The sequence below is a fragment of the Poecilia reticulata genome, linkage group LG5 (genome assembly GCF_000633615.1).
Source record: "Poecilia reticulata strain Guanapo linkage group LG5, Guppy_female_1.0+MT, whole genome shotgun sequence".
Classification (NCBI taxonomy): Eukaryota; Metazoa; Chordata; class Actinopteri; order Cyprinodontiformes; family Poeciliidae; genus Poecilia; species Poecilia reticulata.
In genome coordinates, this window is record NC_024335.1 from 15,837,978 (window position 1) to 15,856,728 (window position 18,751).

At 38.6% G+C, this 18,751-nt stretch overlaps 1 protein-coding gene across 1 annotated transcript in view; it reads right to left on the reverse strand.

Moving 5' to 3' along the window:
- Nucleotides 1-18,718, reverse strand: part of dnah1 (dynein, axonemal, heavy chain 1) — a 35,395-nt gene extending 16,677 nt beyond the window's left edge. Inside the window, exons 1-42 of the mRNA XM_017304994.1 lie at nucleotides 18,584-18,718; nucleotides 17,237-17,492; nucleotides 16,974-17,131; nucleotides 16,662-16,873; nucleotides 15,538-15,815; nucleotides 15,239-15,389; nucleotides 14,931-15,121; nucleotides 13,871-14,093; nucleotides 13,627-13,746; nucleotides 13,449-13,531; nucleotides 12,522-12,663; nucleotides 11,692-11,847; nucleotides 11,342-11,540; nucleotides 10,960-11,213; nucleotides 10,542-10,754; nucleotides 10,295-10,456; nucleotides 10,065-10,186; nucleotides 9,458-9,563; nucleotides 9,194-9,373; nucleotides 8,957-9,094; nucleotides 8,651-8,814; nucleotides 8,453-8,566; nucleotides 8,179-8,367; nucleotides 7,966-8,071; nucleotides 7,360-7,473; nucleotides 7,122-7,271; nucleotides 6,938-7,024; nucleotides 6,674-6,860; nucleotides 6,500-6,591; nucleotides 5,167-5,321; nucleotides 4,903-5,080; nucleotides 4,591-4,785; nucleotides 4,377-4,496; nucleotides 3,694-3,852; nucleotides 3,383-3,454; nucleotides 3,151-3,291; nucleotides 2,855-3,015; nucleotides 2,476-2,633; nucleotides 2,180-2,350; nucleotides 1,372-1,550; nucleotides 975-1,205; nucleotides 677-873 (exon numbers count right to left, since the gene is read on the reverse strand). Coding sequence (XP_017160483.1) covers nucleotides 677-873; nucleotides 975-1,205; nucleotides 1,372-1,550; nucleotides 2,180-2,350; nucleotides 2,476-2,633; nucleotides 2,855-3,015; nucleotides 3,151-3,291; nucleotides 3,383-3,454; nucleotides 3,694-3,852; nucleotides 4,377-4,496; nucleotides 4,591-4,785; nucleotides 4,903-5,080; nucleotides 5,167-5,321; nucleotides 6,500-6,591; nucleotides 6,674-6,860; nucleotides 6,938-7,024; nucleotides 7,122-7,271; nucleotides 7,360-7,473; nucleotides 7,966-8,071; nucleotides 8,179-8,367; nucleotides 8,453-8,566; nucleotides 8,651-8,814; nucleotides 8,957-9,094; nucleotides 9,194-9,373; nucleotides 9,458-9,563; nucleotides 10,065-10,186; nucleotides 10,295-10,456; nucleotides 10,542-10,754; nucleotides 10,960-11,213; nucleotides 11,342-11,540; nucleotides 11,692-11,847; nucleotides 12,522-12,663; nucleotides 13,449-13,531; nucleotides 13,627-13,746; nucleotides 13,871-14,093; nucleotides 14,931-15,121; nucleotides 15,239-15,389; nucleotides 15,538-15,815; nucleotides 16,662-16,873; nucleotides 16,974-17,131; nucleotides 17,237-17,331 — 6,503 coding nt within the window. The 5' untranslated portion in view covers nucleotides 17,332-17,492; nucleotides 18,584-18,718. The remainder of the gene's footprint in view (nucleotides 1-676; nucleotides 874-974; nucleotides 1,206-1,371; nucleotides 1,551-2,179; nucleotides 2,351-2,475; nucleotides 2,634-2,854; nucleotides 3,016-3,150; nucleotides 3,292-3,382; nucleotides 3,455-3,693; nucleotides 3,853-4,376; nucleotides 4,497-4,590; nucleotides 4,786-4,902; nucleotides 5,081-5,166; nucleotides 5,322-6,499; nucleotides 6,592-6,673; nucleotides 6,861-6,937; nucleotides 7,025-7,121; nucleotides 7,272-7,359; nucleotides 7,474-7,965; nucleotides 8,072-8,178; nucleotides 8,368-8,452; nucleotides 8,567-8,650; nucleotides 8,815-8,956; nucleotides 9,095-9,193; nucleotides 9,374-9,457; nucleotides 9,564-10,064; nucleotides 10,187-10,294; nucleotides 10,457-10,541; nucleotides 10,755-10,959; nucleotides 11,214-11,341; nucleotides 11,541-11,691; nucleotides 11,848-12,521; nucleotides 12,664-13,448; nucleotides 13,532-13,626; nucleotides 13,747-13,870; nucleotides 14,094-14,930; nucleotides 15,122-15,238; nucleotides 15,390-15,537; nucleotides 15,816-16,661; nucleotides 16,874-16,973; nucleotides 17,132-17,236; nucleotides 17,493-18,583) is intronic.
- Between the last annotated feature and the right edge of the window lie 33 nt (nucleotides 18,719-18,751).

An 18,751-nucleotide genomic window follows, 5' to 3' on the forward strand; every position in this document is an offset into this window, starting at 1 on the left:
GGCGGCAGCGTGTCGGCTGGTCTGTTACCCAGAAAACAGTTGGGTACAATATCGCAACACCAACACTGTGGGTGAAACAATGACTGGGGCAGCCTACTATATAAAGTACTCGGGGAGCACTTCTTTACAAATGTGGATGTGTAATAAGAGTACGGAACAAATTTGCAACCCAAACTGAATCGTCTATTCTATGCGCCTTATAAAGAGGTGCACCTTATATATGAAAAAGTTTTAAAATAGGCCATTCATTTAAGGTGCGCCTTATAGTGCGGAAAATACGGTACTTCAAGAATGTATCTCTGTTGCTTTTTTGTTTATAAAATACATTATATAGCATATGACCAGATTGATAATGTTTTAGTATAATAATACTATCTTATGGGTATAGTTTATCCTACTTAAATATGGGGAAAACTCCTGAACTGACCTTTCACAGAGCTCTATGTCCAAGTGTATTAACCAGAAGTTAAGTGGAAGAAAAAATGTAGTTGGAACGTTAATAAAACTCCTATATTACACTATTCCCCACCTTAAACTGTTCATATTTATGTTTTTGGGGGGTTTTCTTGTGGTAAAAGAGACTAAAATTGAATGCAATCTGCAACCCTGAGTGTACTTTAAGTAATAAAAACATGAAAGAATTAAAAAAAAACAAGACAGCTTGTTCGATTCTCACATATACGAGGCAAGTCTGGCAAGTGTCTTGCGGCCACTGCAATGCCCTCCAAGCAACAGGGCGTGGCCGAGGGGCTGGCGCAAGATGCGGTTGATCCGACATACGTGTTCAATGCCGTCCAAAAAAAGTCCCAGTGGCGCCTTGACTGGGCTGCTTTGATTGAAGCCTTCAATGTACTGCTCCATCACTTTTTTGAGCTAGGCAAGGAAACGCAACATAATTTGTAAAATATCACATAATATTTCATTCACAGTGGAAAAATCCATTATATACTGCAAAGCCAACTGGTACTACTCACTTCTGCCTTGTCTTCTATAACTGCGTAGACTTCCTGGTCAGATTCAGGAGACATGAAATCTCCAAACAAGACAGGAGAGGAGGGTAAGACATCTTCAAGGGAGCAGTCAAACTTGTCGATGAATACCCTCAGCAGGGTGCTGAACCAGTCCCTGTCGCTAACACAAACCAGACGGTCCCGGAAAACCCGGCAGTTTTCGTGGTACCACAGGCGTAGCAGCTCAAATTTATCCTTTATATACAGCCAAAAAAAAAAAAAAAAAATGCAAGGATTCATCTTTTATATATTAATGCATTACAACAAATCTGAAATTCATCCCAAAGATGTAGAACCATGGTAGAATCAATTCAGTAATTAATATATGACGTGGTAATCTCTAAAAAGATTTAATAAGCACCTTTATAGTGTACGCCTCAGCCATCAGTATGCCCTGAAAAACCTTGGATAGGTCTCGGAAGCTGAAGGTGTAATGGCACTTTGCTGGAGTCGGAAGGAAGTGATGAGTTACGGTGGTGTAAACTTTAATAGTGGCATCAACAAGAGACTCCTGCAGTCCCTGGACAATTAGAATAGCTCCTGATAAAAAAATAAAAGAAAAAGGGAGGCATAAAAGAAAAAAACTTTAAAATCTGCACAGAGTATACTTATAAAAGGCTTTGAGATGAGTTTAGGAGGGAGCCATATTAGTTGTTACAATTATCCTACATATGCAGTTAGAACTGCAACTAACTTATTTAAGTAATTGATTATGTTTCAGAACATTAAACCTGTTTAAATACTAATCAAAGGTAACACATACTGTATCAATACAAAATGCAGGACACCAGTCACATAAAATAGTGTGATGTGTATTACTAAAATGCCCACAGACCGTAGTAACTACTTTTAATCATGGCTTAAAATGTATTGATGTTTATTGATCCTCTCATTGAACAAACATTGAAAAAAATAGTAAAAAAAAAACAAAACATTCCCAACAATATAAACAGTATTTTTAAAAGCATCAATAATTGGAAATTTATGACAACAATAAATAAAAAATCTTATGATAGAAAATTTATCATAATACAATAAATCCCCACCCCAGTATGCATATGCATAACTTTACTTTATACAGATTATTATATTACAAGAAGTAATCTGTTGGGTGTGTGTTTGAAATTTTATTCATTTTAACATAAACGTAAACCAGAGGTTTGACTCACCCATCCAGTTCCCAAGAATGGTTGAGAAAATTGTTTTCATCGAGTCCTCCAAGCCATTAAGGGACAGAATGTTGAAATGCCGCGTGAAGCGCTGAGTAAAGGCAATGCTGTCTCCTCTGGAGGTACCCATGGCACAAACTAAATTTATATCCACCAAGTGATTGAACGTTCCTGAGCAGGAGTAGCAAGAACACACGAGAGAGTGAGTGCTATCTCTATCTCTCTCTCTCCGTCTAATTTCTTTCATTGGACAAATATCTGAAGAGTTAAATCCATAATCATCTAAGAAAACATACCTATCAGATCTCTGTCATACCAGCCACCATGGCATAGCCACTGCCTCAGAAGTTCAAAAGGAGTCTGATCTCTACACATTTCGGACATGGGCATGTGGAGGTCATCAATGAAGTAGATGAAGTTATCCCCCATTTTAGGTCCAAACACTCCTTTCCGCCTGAAAGGTTATGCATCTGATAAAGAAGTGGTTGTGTACGGTGCAAGTTCGTACATGTGTTTTGCTTTGTGCAATCGTCATTAGTTTAGCTTAGGGTGTCAAAAAGAAAGCAGATAGTTACCTTGATGCCTGAAAATCTGTTTAGTTTTATGGGAAGAAAACGTTCTGTTTATACCACAAAGATTTTTAAATGTGCTAAAGGTTTTCTTATCAAAACGTACCTTTTGCTTAGTTTGCTTTCAAAGAAATCTTGAGTCTGACTCGCCGAGGTGCTGGCAGAGAACATGAGAGCATGTGTGATGAATTCATCAGGCATGTTCCTCATCAGCTTGTTTGTCATGGTCAGGGTCTTTCCTGCACCAGAAGGCCCAACACACAGCAACTGGATCACACAGACAACAGAACAAAAAAAAATAAAAAATACAATCTGATGAAGTTTGTTCTATTTGCTTTAGAATTTTTATGCTTTCTACCAAAAATGTTTCAAATTATGCTGTATTTTGAGAAGCACACTAACAGGTTTCTTGTGGGTCAGCAACAAATCCATCAGGTAAGACATTCTCTCTGTCTCAGGGGTTGGAATAAATAAGTCCTCATAGGTCATGTGTGAAGTGATAACAGCACTTTTTGAATGTTTCATCCAGTTGGCCCACTGCACCTAAGGCACAAGGAAAAAAAAGATAATTGGAGAAAAACCATTCTTTTGTTTTCCTCCAGCTATTAAAAATTCAGTTTAGACATATATCTACTTTTTTCCCTTCGTCTTCAACGTCAGGCCTGTAGTCGTAAACTAGACCTTCCTCAGGAAAAGATAGTTTGATCTAAAAAAACAAAACAAAAACACAAAAAAACCCCCACAAGTATAAAACATCTATATTTACATGTAATTTCATCACTAAAACCTCCGACAATTATAGTGACAATTCAAAACAAATTCTGGGAGCACTTAGCTTTTAAATACCAGTAGCACATTCTTTTTGTTTACTTTTAGATTTAGTGTGTGTTTGTTTTTTTTATGACGTTTTCACTCTCCAGACAAAACAAGGCAAACTAATATGACCTGTTCTGTTGCCATTTTGTTTCGGAGCCAGTCGCTAAAACCTTGTTGGCTGGCTCCGTCTCCAGTGGCTCCAACGCTCCAGACCAGTGAAAAAAAGAACCAGGGTTCTATCAGCTCCTTAACATGAGCCAGTTCCTTTTGAGATGGGGGCTTCTCACCCTAAAATAAAGCAAAGACCACAACAGTGAGCCATAATCAACAATGCTCAGGCATGCAGGACAATCAAATAGCATATTAGTGAAACTGGATTTGGAGAAATATTCACACCACTTTACATTTTTTCCACTTTGCATCCTCTATGTTGTTTTTATTGGGATTTTATCAGGTAGTTCCAATCCATAATGATGCCACTGACATTGAACAAATTGTTATTGGGGCCTGCAATAGGAATGACTGGGAGAGCACTGCTTTGCAAGGCATTTCAATGCCTCCATGCAGTGCATGGAAGGCACCTATTATTCTACACCCCAAAATAAGTGCTGCTTCCTTTCACCGTTAATGCAGCTCATACTGCTGCGTGCCCCCTCACACTATATATTTCAAAGTGTGCGGCTTAATCCCGTGAGGGGTGCTATTACTTTTGCTGGCATTTCGAGTAACCATGGTGAAGTAAGTAGCAAAAAACGAGCCAAATTCAAATAAAAACTAATTCTAACTGACACCGTTTACATGGACACACAAACCTCTTTAACGTGGTAGGAGCTAAGAAAGCAATCCATCAGTTTAAGAAGACTACAAGTAAGGTTGCTATCCAGAGAAGGGATGATCTCGTTCACTGATGAGCGCACAAATGAAATCGAGTCCTGTACACATAGAGGGGAAAAAAGGGGGCATAGGATGGCTTTGACTATCATTAGGTGCTGTAATAAAAGAGTGTTAAAACGACTCCGCTCTCACCGCTAGGAACCTGGAAAACAGTGAGTTCATGTGCTCTGCGTATTGTGTCAAAGTCTCAGGAATATGCTTCAGCCAGCACTCTGTGAAGTAGGAGAGCTCTAACAGATTGGGCTCCAAGTACACCATACCACAGCGAGACGCAGTAGTCGGAGATGCTCCTGCCAGGTCCTGCACCTCAAACATTATGGTCATTTCCTGTTGGGTGGAGAAAACCAGGGGACGTGTTAATGAAACTAGAAGGAGAAAAACAATGTGGGAGGAGCTCCACACTTAAAGAAAGTCGAGAAAAAAAAAAAAAAAAAAACTTCGTACATCAGTGAGATTTATCACTTCCCCACAACTTAGGTACAGTTTCTTGTTGTCATCCAGAACGGTGTTCAAGCCATCCATCCACCCTGCTTCCAGAGGTCCGTCTAACACGTACCACTGTTTCTTTTTGTCAACCGCTGCTGCTCCCTCACGGAGAATAGCCGGGAGGATACCATCCTTCCTACATGTTTTGAAATAAGTCAAGAGTTTGAGTCAATTTTTTTTCATTATTTGTAGCACACGCTGTCTGAAGGACAATGTTGCTACCAGTGTTGGTTGTGAGTCTTGTAGTTTCCGTAGAGCTGCGGCACCGTGATGGATTTGGGGTTAAGAACATGAATCTGGACAGCCTGGTAAACGCCGCCCCGAGAAGAGGGCTTGCCCTCCAGAGCCGTTAATGCAGCAGCCAGAACCTTGTAGCACTAAATAAAGAGTTCACGAGGAGAATTAGGTTCAGCTTTAATGCGCGTGTCCATTTGCAATCATAAACCCAAATAGGTTTATGGTAAAAATATGCAAACAAATTTTCCATTGTTTGCAATAAGCTAATCCAACAAATTACTCAACACAACGAATAATATAAGTGGTTTCTCCAAATTCGACTCAAAGTATCACTTATAGTTACTACTGACGTTTCACATTTTGTTCATGTCAAGCATCATCAGTTCTCGGTAAAGCAGCCTAAATGTGATTTATAGACAGTCATCAGTTTCTGACGAATCTTAACCCACGTATGATGGTCAAAAATGTCCGGCTAATATTAAATTTAAATAGTGCCCTTTGTACAAATAAAATCATGTTCCAATGGGGGAGTCAAAGTCCAAAAAGAAGATTTCTGTATTGGCTATTCAGGTTAACATGAATTATATAAGCAAATCCTACAGAACATCTCAAAATGGTTTTAGGGGAAATTAATTCATTAATTAAATATTACAGTTTTCATCTTGGAATTATTGAATATCCAGTGAAGTCCAAGTTTCAGCTTCTCCTCAGAGAGAGTGACATTAAGACTGCACTAGTAAATAAAAGTAGGACTTAGTGTTAAAATTAGACCAAATATTTTCAATGTTAAATTTGTTTTCCTATTTAAACTTTCCTCATTAAAATTGTTTGTTGTGTATTGGAATCACCTAAACAAATTTGAATTCTATAAATAAATATAATTACATGTAGATAACTTTTATTGCCATAAATAAGTGTTCATGCTTATTGAACTTTTCCCCATTTTGTCACATTACCAGAACCAGAAGCATACATGTATTTTACCCGCCTTTTTGTGTAACAGACCAACACAAAGCAGGAAACCTGAAGTGGAAGGAATAGAATAGATGGTTTTCAAAATATTTTTTTGACTTAATTAAAACGTTGAAGTAAGGTGCGCTTTTGTTTTCAGTAACACAAAGATGTTCCAAATTGCATCTAAAAAAACAACATTTGAACCATCTATTTTCCTTGTCTTTCACATTCAATCACTACTTTGTGCTGGTCAGTCACGTAAAATTCCAATGAAATACAAGTAGAAGGTTGTAAGGTGACCAAACTATGAAGAATTCAACCCTGTAAAGCTCAATACTATTGGTACTTTTGGAAGGAACTGTACCTTGGTTTTACCGGATGCAGGAGGCCCAACCAGCATTAGACCGTGTCTCACCACAGTGGTCTGGTACAACTGAAGGCATTTGTTGATAAACCCTGAAATGACCACAGTGCTGTTACAAACTCGCTCCAAAAAGACAGGACGATCCTTGGAATTTTTTTCAATCGAGGCACGGACCAAACTCATCTTTGAGGTTCTTTGCTTTGCAGATATCATGCAGGGACTCCTCTAGAACGTCATAACCCATGGGCATTTGTGGTGTTTCAAGGAAAAGATCCCTGAGAATGGCATTAACGAGTTCCAGGTCGTTCTGCGAAAACTGTGGCATGCTTACTTCTTGGATGGCCTGAAGGCAGATTGACCACTGACAACAGAAATATTAAGGACAGTAAGAATCTTAGTTCATGACGAATTAGAGCTCCACAAAAGAAAAAAACAAACCTCATCAATGTCGGGGTTGTCTCTCCTCAGATTTCCAGCTACAGAGATCACAGCCTTCACAGCTCTTATGTCAAAATAATAGTGGTCCTTCGAAATAAAACCAAAAGTGAATCTTTTATTTATTTCAAAGATAAAACAAAAATAATGAAAATTATATAAATTCATATCTTTTCAAAACTCAAACCTGAGATGCTAACTGATCAAATAAGAGCTTGAAAAATGTATCAATCTTCTTGGAAAGGGCTATGGAATTCGAAAAGCCTAATGAATACAAGGAGATCGCCGCAATCACATCGTATTCAGGGATCACCATGGATACGGGGCGGAACAGATTCTGCAGAGAACGTCAAGTCATTTGTTGGATCCGACCAACTTTTTCTCAGTGATACATAGTTATTTGGATTTCAATCATGATTACATACCTTCAGATTGACAGGCATTTTATTGCAAGGGGTGTGACCAACGTTCATGGTAAAGAATATGGCACAGGAAGATACTAAAGGAATCTCCATTCCATCAAATACAAAATTCTCAGCCTAGAAAAAACAAAAAAAAAACAGTCACTTTAGGGTTAGGGATAGGCTTAAGGTTAAGTAACCCAAACCCTATCCTATTATCAACAGAAAAACTAGCCAACAGATTAATTCTTGACTTTACTGATGTTTGTCAAGCAGAAATGACTTAATTTTTCACATTATAATGCGAGAAGCAATTTTTTTTAGCTGCAGATACGTCCGTTGCTACAAATGATGGAATTAAGCCTACATTAAGGGAATGCTGTAATTGAATTTTTGGAAATAAGATGTTTATTATATTATTTTAAAAAACGAATCGAATCACTTGATTATTTGCATTTTTAACACATTCCTAATTTGGTATGAAAGTTTGTTTCAGCCCATCAATTGATTTATCGTCAGAACAAATCGACAAAATTTTCTATTACTGAAATAAAAGTTAGCTGCAGCCCTGACCGAGACATGATTCTAACAGGAAGATGAATGTAAATGATCAGTGCATTCGGTTTTTGCCTGCTGCTGTTGGGCCTTTTGTATTGTGGAGATCTGCTGTGCCACGACAGAGAGAACCTCCACATGAACGCGAGCGATGTCATCCAAAATAGCCCAAGCACCCGAGCTGTAAAACGAAACAGAAAACAAATCTTACGTGAATGACGGCATGTGTTGTGCTTTTTCATCATACTCTTTCACACTAGCTCGCTTTTTTCCTTTTTCTTTTTTTACCTGGCTACCCCTTTAAGAAACCTTTCTACTGCGAAGGATTTGAGTTTATCGGAGCAGTTGAAAACCACAGTGTGCATGGCCAGAGCATTTCCAAGATCTTTAATGGTTTCTGTTTTCCCTGAGCCTGCTGCGCCTGCGACCCCGCCTCCCAGCTTGCGATGCAGCGCTTCCGTAAGGCTGAGGTAGCATCTAGAAGAGCCAGAAGCTGGGAGTCAGTGGTTGGGCCGTGCAACAAGCAGAGCGCATCGATAAAACCATCCAATTCGAGCACTACCTGTTAGTGAGTGGGGTGATCACCATTCGTCTAGAGTTGCCAAGATATTCATATCCGTATAAGAACTCTGCGTTCATTGCATGGATGTGCAGCTCCTCGTTTGTCCAGTAATATCTGCAAATACATGTAGTAGTCAAATAAATTCTACGCAACTATGCCAAGTGGTAAAAGTGTGTTTGTTGGTAAAGTAAAACAAACCTAAGCTGGCTGATCCACTCAAAGTCGTTGATGGTTGAAACTTTCTGCTCCACCAGCTTGGAAACGACATCTTTTGCGTAGACTTCTATCACAATGAGGGAGGACAGAACGGCCTGCTGCATCTTAGAGACATCTCCCCTCATTAGCTGCACTAAGTCAACAAGCTACATAAGCAAAACGATGAAAAAGGTTAGAAATAGTCAAGTCTGCACGATGTTCAGAAGAGCAGCTCATTAAAAATAATGTAAACTTAAGTCAACCAATTGTGGCTAATCAAACTGGTATGTGTGTTTAGTGCTAGTGAACCTGATTCTGTAGTACAGGAAGAATTTTATTCAAGAGTCTCTTCTCCAAAGCCGTAGACACCTTAGCAGTCCAGAAAACCAGAAAGCTGGCAATCGCCACTTGACCAGGGCATGAAAACACCCACTCAACATGTGGTTGCTATGCAGGGAGAAAGAGTGAATATGAAGCTTTTAAAAGTGCTTCAGTAAAATTAAAATATCTTGCGAGACACAACAAAAAAATAATCAACCAGCTTACCTTAGAATAATCTTGGAGAGCACTCTCAATGCTATCCCTCAAAGTGGTCTTCATGGACTTTTCTAAGTCCCTAAGCCAGTTGTCAACATTCCCAGCTGCCGATACTGGTGGCAAGAGTTGGACTTTTTCTTCTTCTTTAGAGTACATATGCGTGATCTGTAGGTCTGACTCAAACTGCAGCTAAAGGCAAACAAAAAACTTGGTCACTAATCCTTTACTTCTGTTGTTGTGGAGTACTCAGAGAATCAACAAAGCAAAGCACACCTGTGAGATGTTCTCAAAGCATTTGTGCAGTTGTTGTTGTATAGCAGTGGGATCTTTGGACTGGGATAAAATCTGCAGAAGCTCAGCATCCGACAGAAAGAAATACCTACATACAAAAGTTATGCGCAACGCAAACAGAATGTTTAGCAGTCAGTATTGACAATATAGTGCACCATTATGTGAATGCTTTATGACGGAAAGCAATTCTATGAAGCTATTCTCAAGCTCAAGGCATGGATGAACACAAATGCATGTCACACTATTTAGATTTATATATCAATAAAAATTTTAACCAAAGCTTTGTCTTGGCCTATAACTGATCAATAGTATTAAGAGTACTATTCAAAAAGGTACTTTAAAAATCTTATTTGCACTTTAAGTATTAACTATGTTAAAATCATGTCTTTTTTGCAAACGTTACAGGCAGCAATTTGAACTTTCTTGTAAGATCATGTTATGGCAAAAATACCGCATAGAAATTATTTGCAACTCTGACCGTAACTTTTAGAAAAAGATGCTGCAAAATCAGTAATTTTAGACTGCAACAATCACAAAACATAACATTTCAACATCATGGAGGTGCCTCTGCATTTGAATAATTTCTTACCTTGGAAAAGAACTTCGCTTTTCCTCCAAGTATTTTTTGAGTCCTTTCTGAGCATTTTGCAAAAACATGTTGTAGCGCTTCAGCCTACTTAGGAGGTGAACATTTTGGCACATTTCAATCACCTAAAAATAAACACATACATTTTGTCCATTATTAACACAGGTGCCAAGTTCGTGTATTATACGTTTTAGTTGTGCATTCAAAAAAAGGCAAAACATAAAAGTTCGAACATTTTGCTTTCTGTCGACATTGCTCATGACATTTCTCCAGCGCTGCTCTATGTGCTTGTACGTATTTCCTTGTTTGAGCTTGTTCTTGACCTCATCGCAGCTAAAGATGGGCTCCAAGGTCAGCCAGGCACTCTGGCATTCCAGCCACTCTTCCAGCACATCCTGGATTCAAATGTGAAAAGGCAGCAATAAAAAAGATGAGACACAGGAAAAATATTAAGAACCTAATGGTTGGTTTTGTTTGTACTTGAGTTAGCCTGAGCTTTTTCTCCCAGGTGTTGAGATGGCTCTCAAATACTTTTTTGACCGGGGACAAAGACAGGTTCTGAGTTTTGGCAATATGGTCATCCAGCCTCTGGAATATTTCATCTGGGACCTTTAGGATGGATTGCTCAGCCTCCTTGTCGAAAAGCGAATCAAATTCAACTGTCGCCCACTCCTCTTCCATCGTTTCCAGAGCCTAGAGGAAAAGGCGGAGAAAGAGGAGCAACTTCAGTAAAGATATCCCCAGACAGACTAAGAGTTAGTAGGTAGCTTCTTTGATAATGTGCACAACAATGGAAAAGAATTTAAGTTTTAGCAATGGTTCCAATATAAATGAGCAATCTGACAACAATTTATAGACATTATCTAACAAAGACCTTATGGATCACTGTATGCATCACCTGTTCAATGCTGTATTCTTGTCCGGCAGTCTGGGCCACACTAATTATTTCATCCAAGTGGTCCTGAATGCCAAGGTCTATGTAGCGAGCAAGACTCATGTTTGCTTTTGGTCGAACTGTTATGTTAATGTTTTCTGAAATCATCTCCCAATGGTAGCTCTTCATTCCCGGGCTCCTTAGGCACTGAATCAGAATGGCGAACGGCTGGAACTCCTCTATCCTACCAAGTATTACACTTGTCATTGTTTGGACCTCTAATATTGTGTAGGACAACAGAGCATCCCAGGACACAGACAAACAAAAAAATAAATAAATCAGACAAGTTAATCACTTTTTTTTTTGCTATTAGAAGATTTTGTAAGGTAACAAATCAGCTGCAAACCAATATTGCCCTCGAACTGTTTAATTAAACCACTCATGGTTCGTAGGGCTTCTGTGACGAGACGGTCAAGCGGCTCAGAGTCGATTGAAGTAAGCGGGTCATTGAACCAGCCATCTGTCCAACGTTGCCAGTCAGACGTGGTGGTCCAGAGCTTTTCAAAAGGACTGAAGTCATTTATTAGCTTATTCAGATGATCAAACTGTAATAAAAATGAATAATTTGTAGTTTGAAAAAAACAAAAACAATGACCAACAAACAACAAAACCAAAGAACAAAAGCAGGTACTCCCTGCCATATTTTGAGTGATTCCTGTCAATTGCACTCTCACTGAAGCTCTCTAATAAACCTACATTTGAGATTGGTAGATCAAGCAGACGCTCTCTGTTGTTGTAGGTTTCCGACAAACTCTGGCACTGCTTCAATTGCGCTTTTGCACGCTTGGCTTTGTTGGCGATCTCATGGGCGAGGTCAATGTCGTCATATCCCACAAACTCAGCAACGATACCCTGTTCACAAAGGTATATGTAAAGTTAAGACCTGCTTTAAGACATGTACAGTGTGTTGCAAAATATTCAATGTGTTGCATGAGGGGCGGGTGGGTAGATGTAAGAGAAGGACAATTTGGATTTAAAAGTTCTACCATGATATTTTGTGGCACTATCATGATAACAATAAGAGGGACAATAAGAACTATTTATTGCATCTTTCTTAATGTAACTGTATGACTGTGTGACAGCAATTAAAGTCCTCCAAAGCAAGTACTGAGTTCAAAAAGAAGGAGAGTTTTGGGATGTTTTAAACATAACCAATTGTGACAATGATAAATTTAAATTCTTATCACAATAGGAAATTTATCACAATAAATGCTATATATATTCTGCAAAGAAGAAGGGGTAAAAGGTGTAAAACTGTAGATATGTAAAGCTGGTGGAGTAACACCTCAACATACTTGCACCTGTATCTGCAGTGAAAAGTGGTTTAACAAAATACATTGAAATTTGTGTCTTTGCAAGGCGACTCAATGTGGAAAAGTTAAAGGAGTACTAGTACTTTTCCAGGTCGTTGTAAATAGGGACAAAGAGTGCGGAACATTTTTAGGAAGCAACCAGACAGTTATCCAGACAATACCTTTTCGGATGGACTCAAAACAAATCGTGATAGATAAAAAGAGATGGAAAACCTGCAGCGCGTCAATTTGCTCCTGGAGTTTGTTTTGGTCTGATAGTTGGATCTTGTTGAAGCGCTTCTCATCTTCCTCATGCTGGGCATGTACTCTCTCCACTTGACAGTTTATCTTTAGTGGCCACCCAACAGCTGTCCACCTGCACAAAAGAGCCACCGCAACAGGACTAACTCCACAGTTCCATCTTAGATCCCAAGCTGAAAACAACAAATCAAGTCAAAGCGCAGTCTTATGATGGCTTTGCGTCTCCTTAGGTGTTGCGACAACAGTGGGGATACAGAGCATTTGTAGGAAGAAAGTCTATTGGGTAAATGTTTCTAGGACTCACTTTTACTGTGCACTGTCATATCCTAAACCATAAAGAAAAAAAAAGTCTTTAAATGTAATTGAAGTGAAGAGTCTCCCCGTAATCTTAAATTGACCATGTAAGATTACTCATAGATTTGAGCAGTTTTTCAAAACTCACCCACAGAACAAAACTCTCCCAATAGAGCAAATTTTGAATTGCAACAAGAAGAAAAGTCCTGGAATTAGCCACTAAATTTCAAAGAAAGCCAAAATATAGGCATTTGAAATATTTTGTTACTAAATTGCAGGCTTTTCTAGACTGACATTTCCATATTTTGCATTCAGTTTTCATGTATTTTCAAAACGCAAAGTTCTTTGAAGGACAGACGGACGGATGGGTTGATGGATGGATCGATGCATTGATCTTTGTTGGGTTAAATCGTTCTATTTTGAGGACCACATCACAGAAAATAAAGTGTTACAAAGAAGCTGCTTTGCCTTTATCAACTTTCATTTCTAAAACTAAGTCAGATCTGCAAAATACTAAAATTCATAACTTTTCCATACTTTTCAGGACTGTGTATAAACCCTGCAAAGTTAATGCATGTAATTTCAACATAATGAATACACACTTACTTTTTGCCAAAATCCTCGTTTGAAATGAGGAAGTTGAGATCTTCCAGTACCTCATAGTCCATCAAGATTTTGGAAAGTTGTTCCTGTTGTTAATAGGTTGTGAAGATAATTTGTGTAAATCTTAAATTATTATTGAATATAAACATGCTTAAACTCACTAAGGTGTTCAGTTTTGTACCTTGTAACTCTTAACCTGGTCAGGGATTTCTTTCATCCATTCCCTCTTTTCAGTCAGCTCCTCAATGCTGTTGGGTCTCTCCTGTAGCATTCTGCTTAAATGAATGCACTTATCACTGGCCTAAACACACACAGAAAATAATATATCCTTTTCAGAAGAGAGCTGCTAGTGAACTCTGGCACACTAAAGCAGCATGCGAAAAGTAAAAAGAATGGGATTTCTGGCCTCCGAACAAATGACTTACATCATCGATTTCTTTTGAAAGCACCACAGCAAGATTTTCCAGGAGTGCGTTGGCCAAAAACCACCGCTTCTTAATGAGTGCCTGTCGCACGGCTTGCACACGGACAAAAAATGGACCAATAACAATGTATGATGGCAGCGAGAACTCGAGCTTCTCCATTTTCTTAAGATGCAATTCGACCTGTTTCTTCACCTCTTGAGGGGCCAGCTTTGCATTGAGGGTCCTGAGGCATTAATGAAATAAGAATTCATCGTTCAGAGGAAAGAATCACTTCATTTTGAACTAAAGCAGAAATGAGACTGAACTGAATTTTGTCAAATCCTAAAGTCAAAGAGGCAAAAATGGTATCAAAGTTTGAAACAACTCTGACCTAATCCATAAAAACAGCATCAACAACAAAAGAAAAACAAGAAAAATAATAAACAGTTCAAAATAAAATGACTTATTTTGTTTATCATCTCTGAGTTTGCAGGTGAAACATTTTCCATTTTCATTCCAGGAATGTGGAGCTCACTCAGTATAACTAATTTAGTTACCTTACTTACTCGAAATACCCTTTTGCAATAATCTATGCTATGAAGTATTCAACTTTGAAAGACAATTTAAACTGACCGGCTGACCGGCTTAGTTCTCTTAGTGTTGTGGAGCATCCTTTTTCAGTAATCTACACTTTAAAATTGAAACTTTTAACTTGAAAACTATTACAAAGCTTTCTTTTGAAAAACCGAATAATTTCTTGTGATTGGTTTAAATATGTCAGCAATCCAAAGCCCATGTTTGCAATTATGTATGCTTTTAATCTGAAGGTCAACATATCTTTTGGGAAAGAGTTACTCTTATTTTGGTGGGTAGCAATGAGCTTTACTTTTAAAATTCACGTCTAAAGGTACATGCGTAGTGCATGCAAAGTCGCTGGTTGTCATAGTAATTTCCAGTTCTCTGCTTTTTCAACCGAGCTCGCAAAAGATGATCCCACGTTGCTAATGGATCTATTGCTGAGTGACGAAAAAGGGATCTCAAAGTCTGCTACTTTGCTATGCACCAAAGGAAATCAACTTACTTGAAAGTGTCTATGTCCAAAATGTGTAGGTCCAAGAATTTTTCATATTTGGCAGCGTAAGCTCTGAGAGGTATTGTTGCTTTCTTTAGAACATTCCGGACTTTTTCCTCCAGCTCTGTTACTTCTTTTTCGTGGAAACACATCGGCTCGATTAACAAACTGCCCATGATGACCAGTTTCTTCATCACAAACTGGTGAGAGGAAGAACCAAGCTAAATCTTTGACATTACGGTGACCTATGTTTATGTCGATATCAAAGCGCTTGATTTTCACTGTAAATGCACAAGAAAAGTTTGCTTCGTGCTTACCCTGTAAAGCTGTGGAATTTTGTGTGTGACCAAAATGGCAGATCTGAACAGTTTTGTGACAAAAGTCTCGAAATCTTCAAGGGGAGTACTGTAACGAACCCCGTTCTGGTCCAGAATCAGATCCACAAGGAACAGAGGATTCTTCCTTGACCTCAGTAAAGACAGATGTAGAAAAATTACTCACAAAGTACTGAATATCAATCAACATATGTGAACCTTGAGGACACTTTGTTAGCTTTTCATTAATACATTTATTTAATCTGGAAAATGATCCTCTGAGTACCTGTGGTTTATCTTACCTGTAGGGGCTAGTGATCAGGTCTTTTCCCCATGCCATGTCCTCAGTAAACGCCTTGCCACATTGACAAGATTCCAGAAGGAACTTGCTCAGGTTTTTCAGTGAATCTAACACAAGGGTGCGCAAGGAGTTCCTCATTCTGAAGACCACCTGTTTCATCAGTCTGTATATAATTTCATCGGAGTCATACTCAGGGCGGACCTTAGAGACTGAATTGCTAGCGGAGCGGATGCTGTCGCTGAGTGAGATGACCCAGTTCTCCTGGAGATACAAGGTTATCTGGAAAAAGTGAAAGCGTGTTGGTCCTTTTTTTAAATCCATGTGATGAAGAATGTGTGGCAAAAGACAGTTTCTAGCATCAGGTTTGGACAGCTACAGAGTAGGGCTGCCCCTAGCTATTTTTTTTCTTTTAATTTTATAAATTCTTCAATCATTCAACAAAAAGCTTAGATTTATCTATACAAAACGTTCACATTTTTTCCACAGAACACTTCTGTGTTTTTATTACAATCACTTTTTGGAGACATTTTTGTTATTTCTAACTAGTGCCGTCAATGTTAATACGCATGCAATTCATCTAAAAAGTTTAGCACGTTAATATTACATAATGCAGACTAATCACATTATCTGTTTTTGACCTAAAAACCTCTCTGCCACACAGCGTTACAATGCAGAACGTTAAATGGTCTTGTACTGCGGTCAACAATTCAAACTTGAAAATGCGAGTGAAAAGATGAGTGAGAAGAGTCTAACTGGTGTGCTCCGCGTCAAATTTCGTTTTAAAAAGCACGCCGATGGACGTTTAGATACAACTAAGATAGAATGTATCCCACTTACTGCAATGGATGAATTGCCCTTCCACTGAAGTATAACCACTATAACCAGTTTATAGTTAACATTTATAAATTACGTTTAAAAAAAAAAAAAAACTTATTTTGAACCTTCCTGAATATGAAAGTCTAGACAACTGAAATGTTTGGTTTTAGGCAATGAAACATTTTTTGAAAACGTGCATGCTTATATTTCAAGTTTACACAGTTACGCAGAGTGATTTTTAATCCATTGATTGCACTTTTAATAAATGACTGAGACGTTAAAGCATATCTGTACTGCAAGCTTACTTACCCCATTTTGAACTTGAGACTGGATGCGTACAAATTCATCCACTCGCTGTAGTTTGACGATCGTCACATCGAACAGCTTCATGTCTGTCACTTTGTGGCACGTGTCCAAAATGTCATGTATCACAGCAATCACCTCGGGTAGGTTTAGCAGAGAGCTCTGGGCAAATTCATTTTGCTTTACCTTATAGTGAAGGGGAGGAACTGGAATGCATACTGTACAAGTAAAAGAACCCAGGGTTTAGTTTCTGAGAGTGACCCTTCATCTTCCAAAAAAAAAGTACATGTTGATTTTAAAAAAAAAAAAGGAGCTTACTATTTTCTGGTATTTTCTCAGGATCTTTTTGTGGCAATATAATGTCTGAAAACTCCTCTGAGTAGGTCATCACAGTACTGTCAAACACCATGCGGTTCATAACCCGGTCATATTCCAGCTTGGCCTGGTTCTCCAAGTTTTTTATACATCTCTCAAATCTGCACATAAAAACATAGTCTTCTTTGACCCTTTTCTGTGTTCTGTCAGAGAAGCATTGCAAACAGGCAACAACGAAGGGACTGACTGGGAATGACATTACTCACACTTTCCCATTAAAGCCGCAAGCAGACTTTACAAGTCCCTTGATCCGTTGCAGACTGGCATGACTGAGGGACGGATTTGCCTCCCAGATGGGCATGCAGTCTACAGACGTGCTGTACAGGAGTTGAATTTCTCCGTCCTTTCTCAAACGAAGAGCAGACTCGATTCGGTTTGCAAAGATTCGAGGATCCTCGGCTTTGAACAACAGCCTGATCCTCGGTATCCAGTGCTGAGTGCCTCCATACAAAATGGTCACGTCTGTGGCAAAGTGGTTAGTTTATTTTATCAAAAAAATAAAATAAAAAAAATTAATAAAAAATACAGCTGTAGTCAGATGTTTTCATGTACTGTGTATAAAGCCCTGTATTCATGACTCTCTGACATTAAATAAAACTAAATATTTCCTGTTTTAGGTCAGTTGGGATTGCTAAAATTATTGCAGTTTGCTCACTGACAGAATTAAAAGTGAGAGAATTGTTGAGATTTTTTTTTTAGCTTTCGTCAAATTCTATAGATTATATGAATTTCATTACTAATTTGTACAATTGTCAGTTTTTAACTATCTGACTTGGGGCACGTTTTGGACTATCCTTTCACAATAGTTTGGTGGAATTTTGCCCATTTATCCAGTCAGAACTGGTTTTGTCTAAGTCAGGTTTGTAAGCTGACTTCCTACCTATGTTTACTTCTTCTTCTTTTTTTTTGTACTAAGATTAGGGTTTTCTGATGGCCACTCCAATACATTGACTTTGTTTCCCTTAAGTAACTTTGTTTTGGGTAATCCTTAACAGTAGTTGTTCACGAAGTCTTAATGTTTTTTTTCCCTATGATGCCATTTATTTAACCAGTCCCTTCTGCTGCAAATCATCATACTGCTACTCCCATACTTCGCAGTGGGAATGGTGTTCTCAGGCTTGCAGGCCTTGTTCTTCTCTATGTCCAGAAATAACTTCAGTTTTGTTTCTGTCTATCTGAAAAAACTTTATGGCACATCTACGCTTTGATTTGATCTACACAACACCTCCACGCATGGATGTAACGTAGAATCATGTGTCATCTGCGTAGTTATGCTAACTAATCTTACTATAGTCTCAGCTAGCAGGTGTATGTCTATATTAACAAAGGAGGGCTGCAGGACATGCGGCAACCTTGGGGTATCCCACATGTGACGTCTGTCCGCTCTGATGAAAAGTTGCCTACTCACACAGAGTCCCTGTTGTTTAGATAAGACTCTTCTGACTGTGATTAGCCAGACAGTGTGAACAAAAGATTGTGTTTATGCAAATATCTGCTGTCAAAAATATATCAAGTACTGTTACTACGCTACGCAAGAAAAACAAATTACTTACCTTTCTTGCGTCTTTCTTCAACAGGTTTTACTTCCTTATCTTTTCGAGTGCTGTCTTCGAACAACTCCTCTTCCTTCTTGTCTTCCTTCTCCTTCTTCTCCACCTCCTCCTTCTTCTCTTCCTTCTCCACCTCCTCCTCCTTCTTCTCTTCCTTCTCCACCTCCTCCT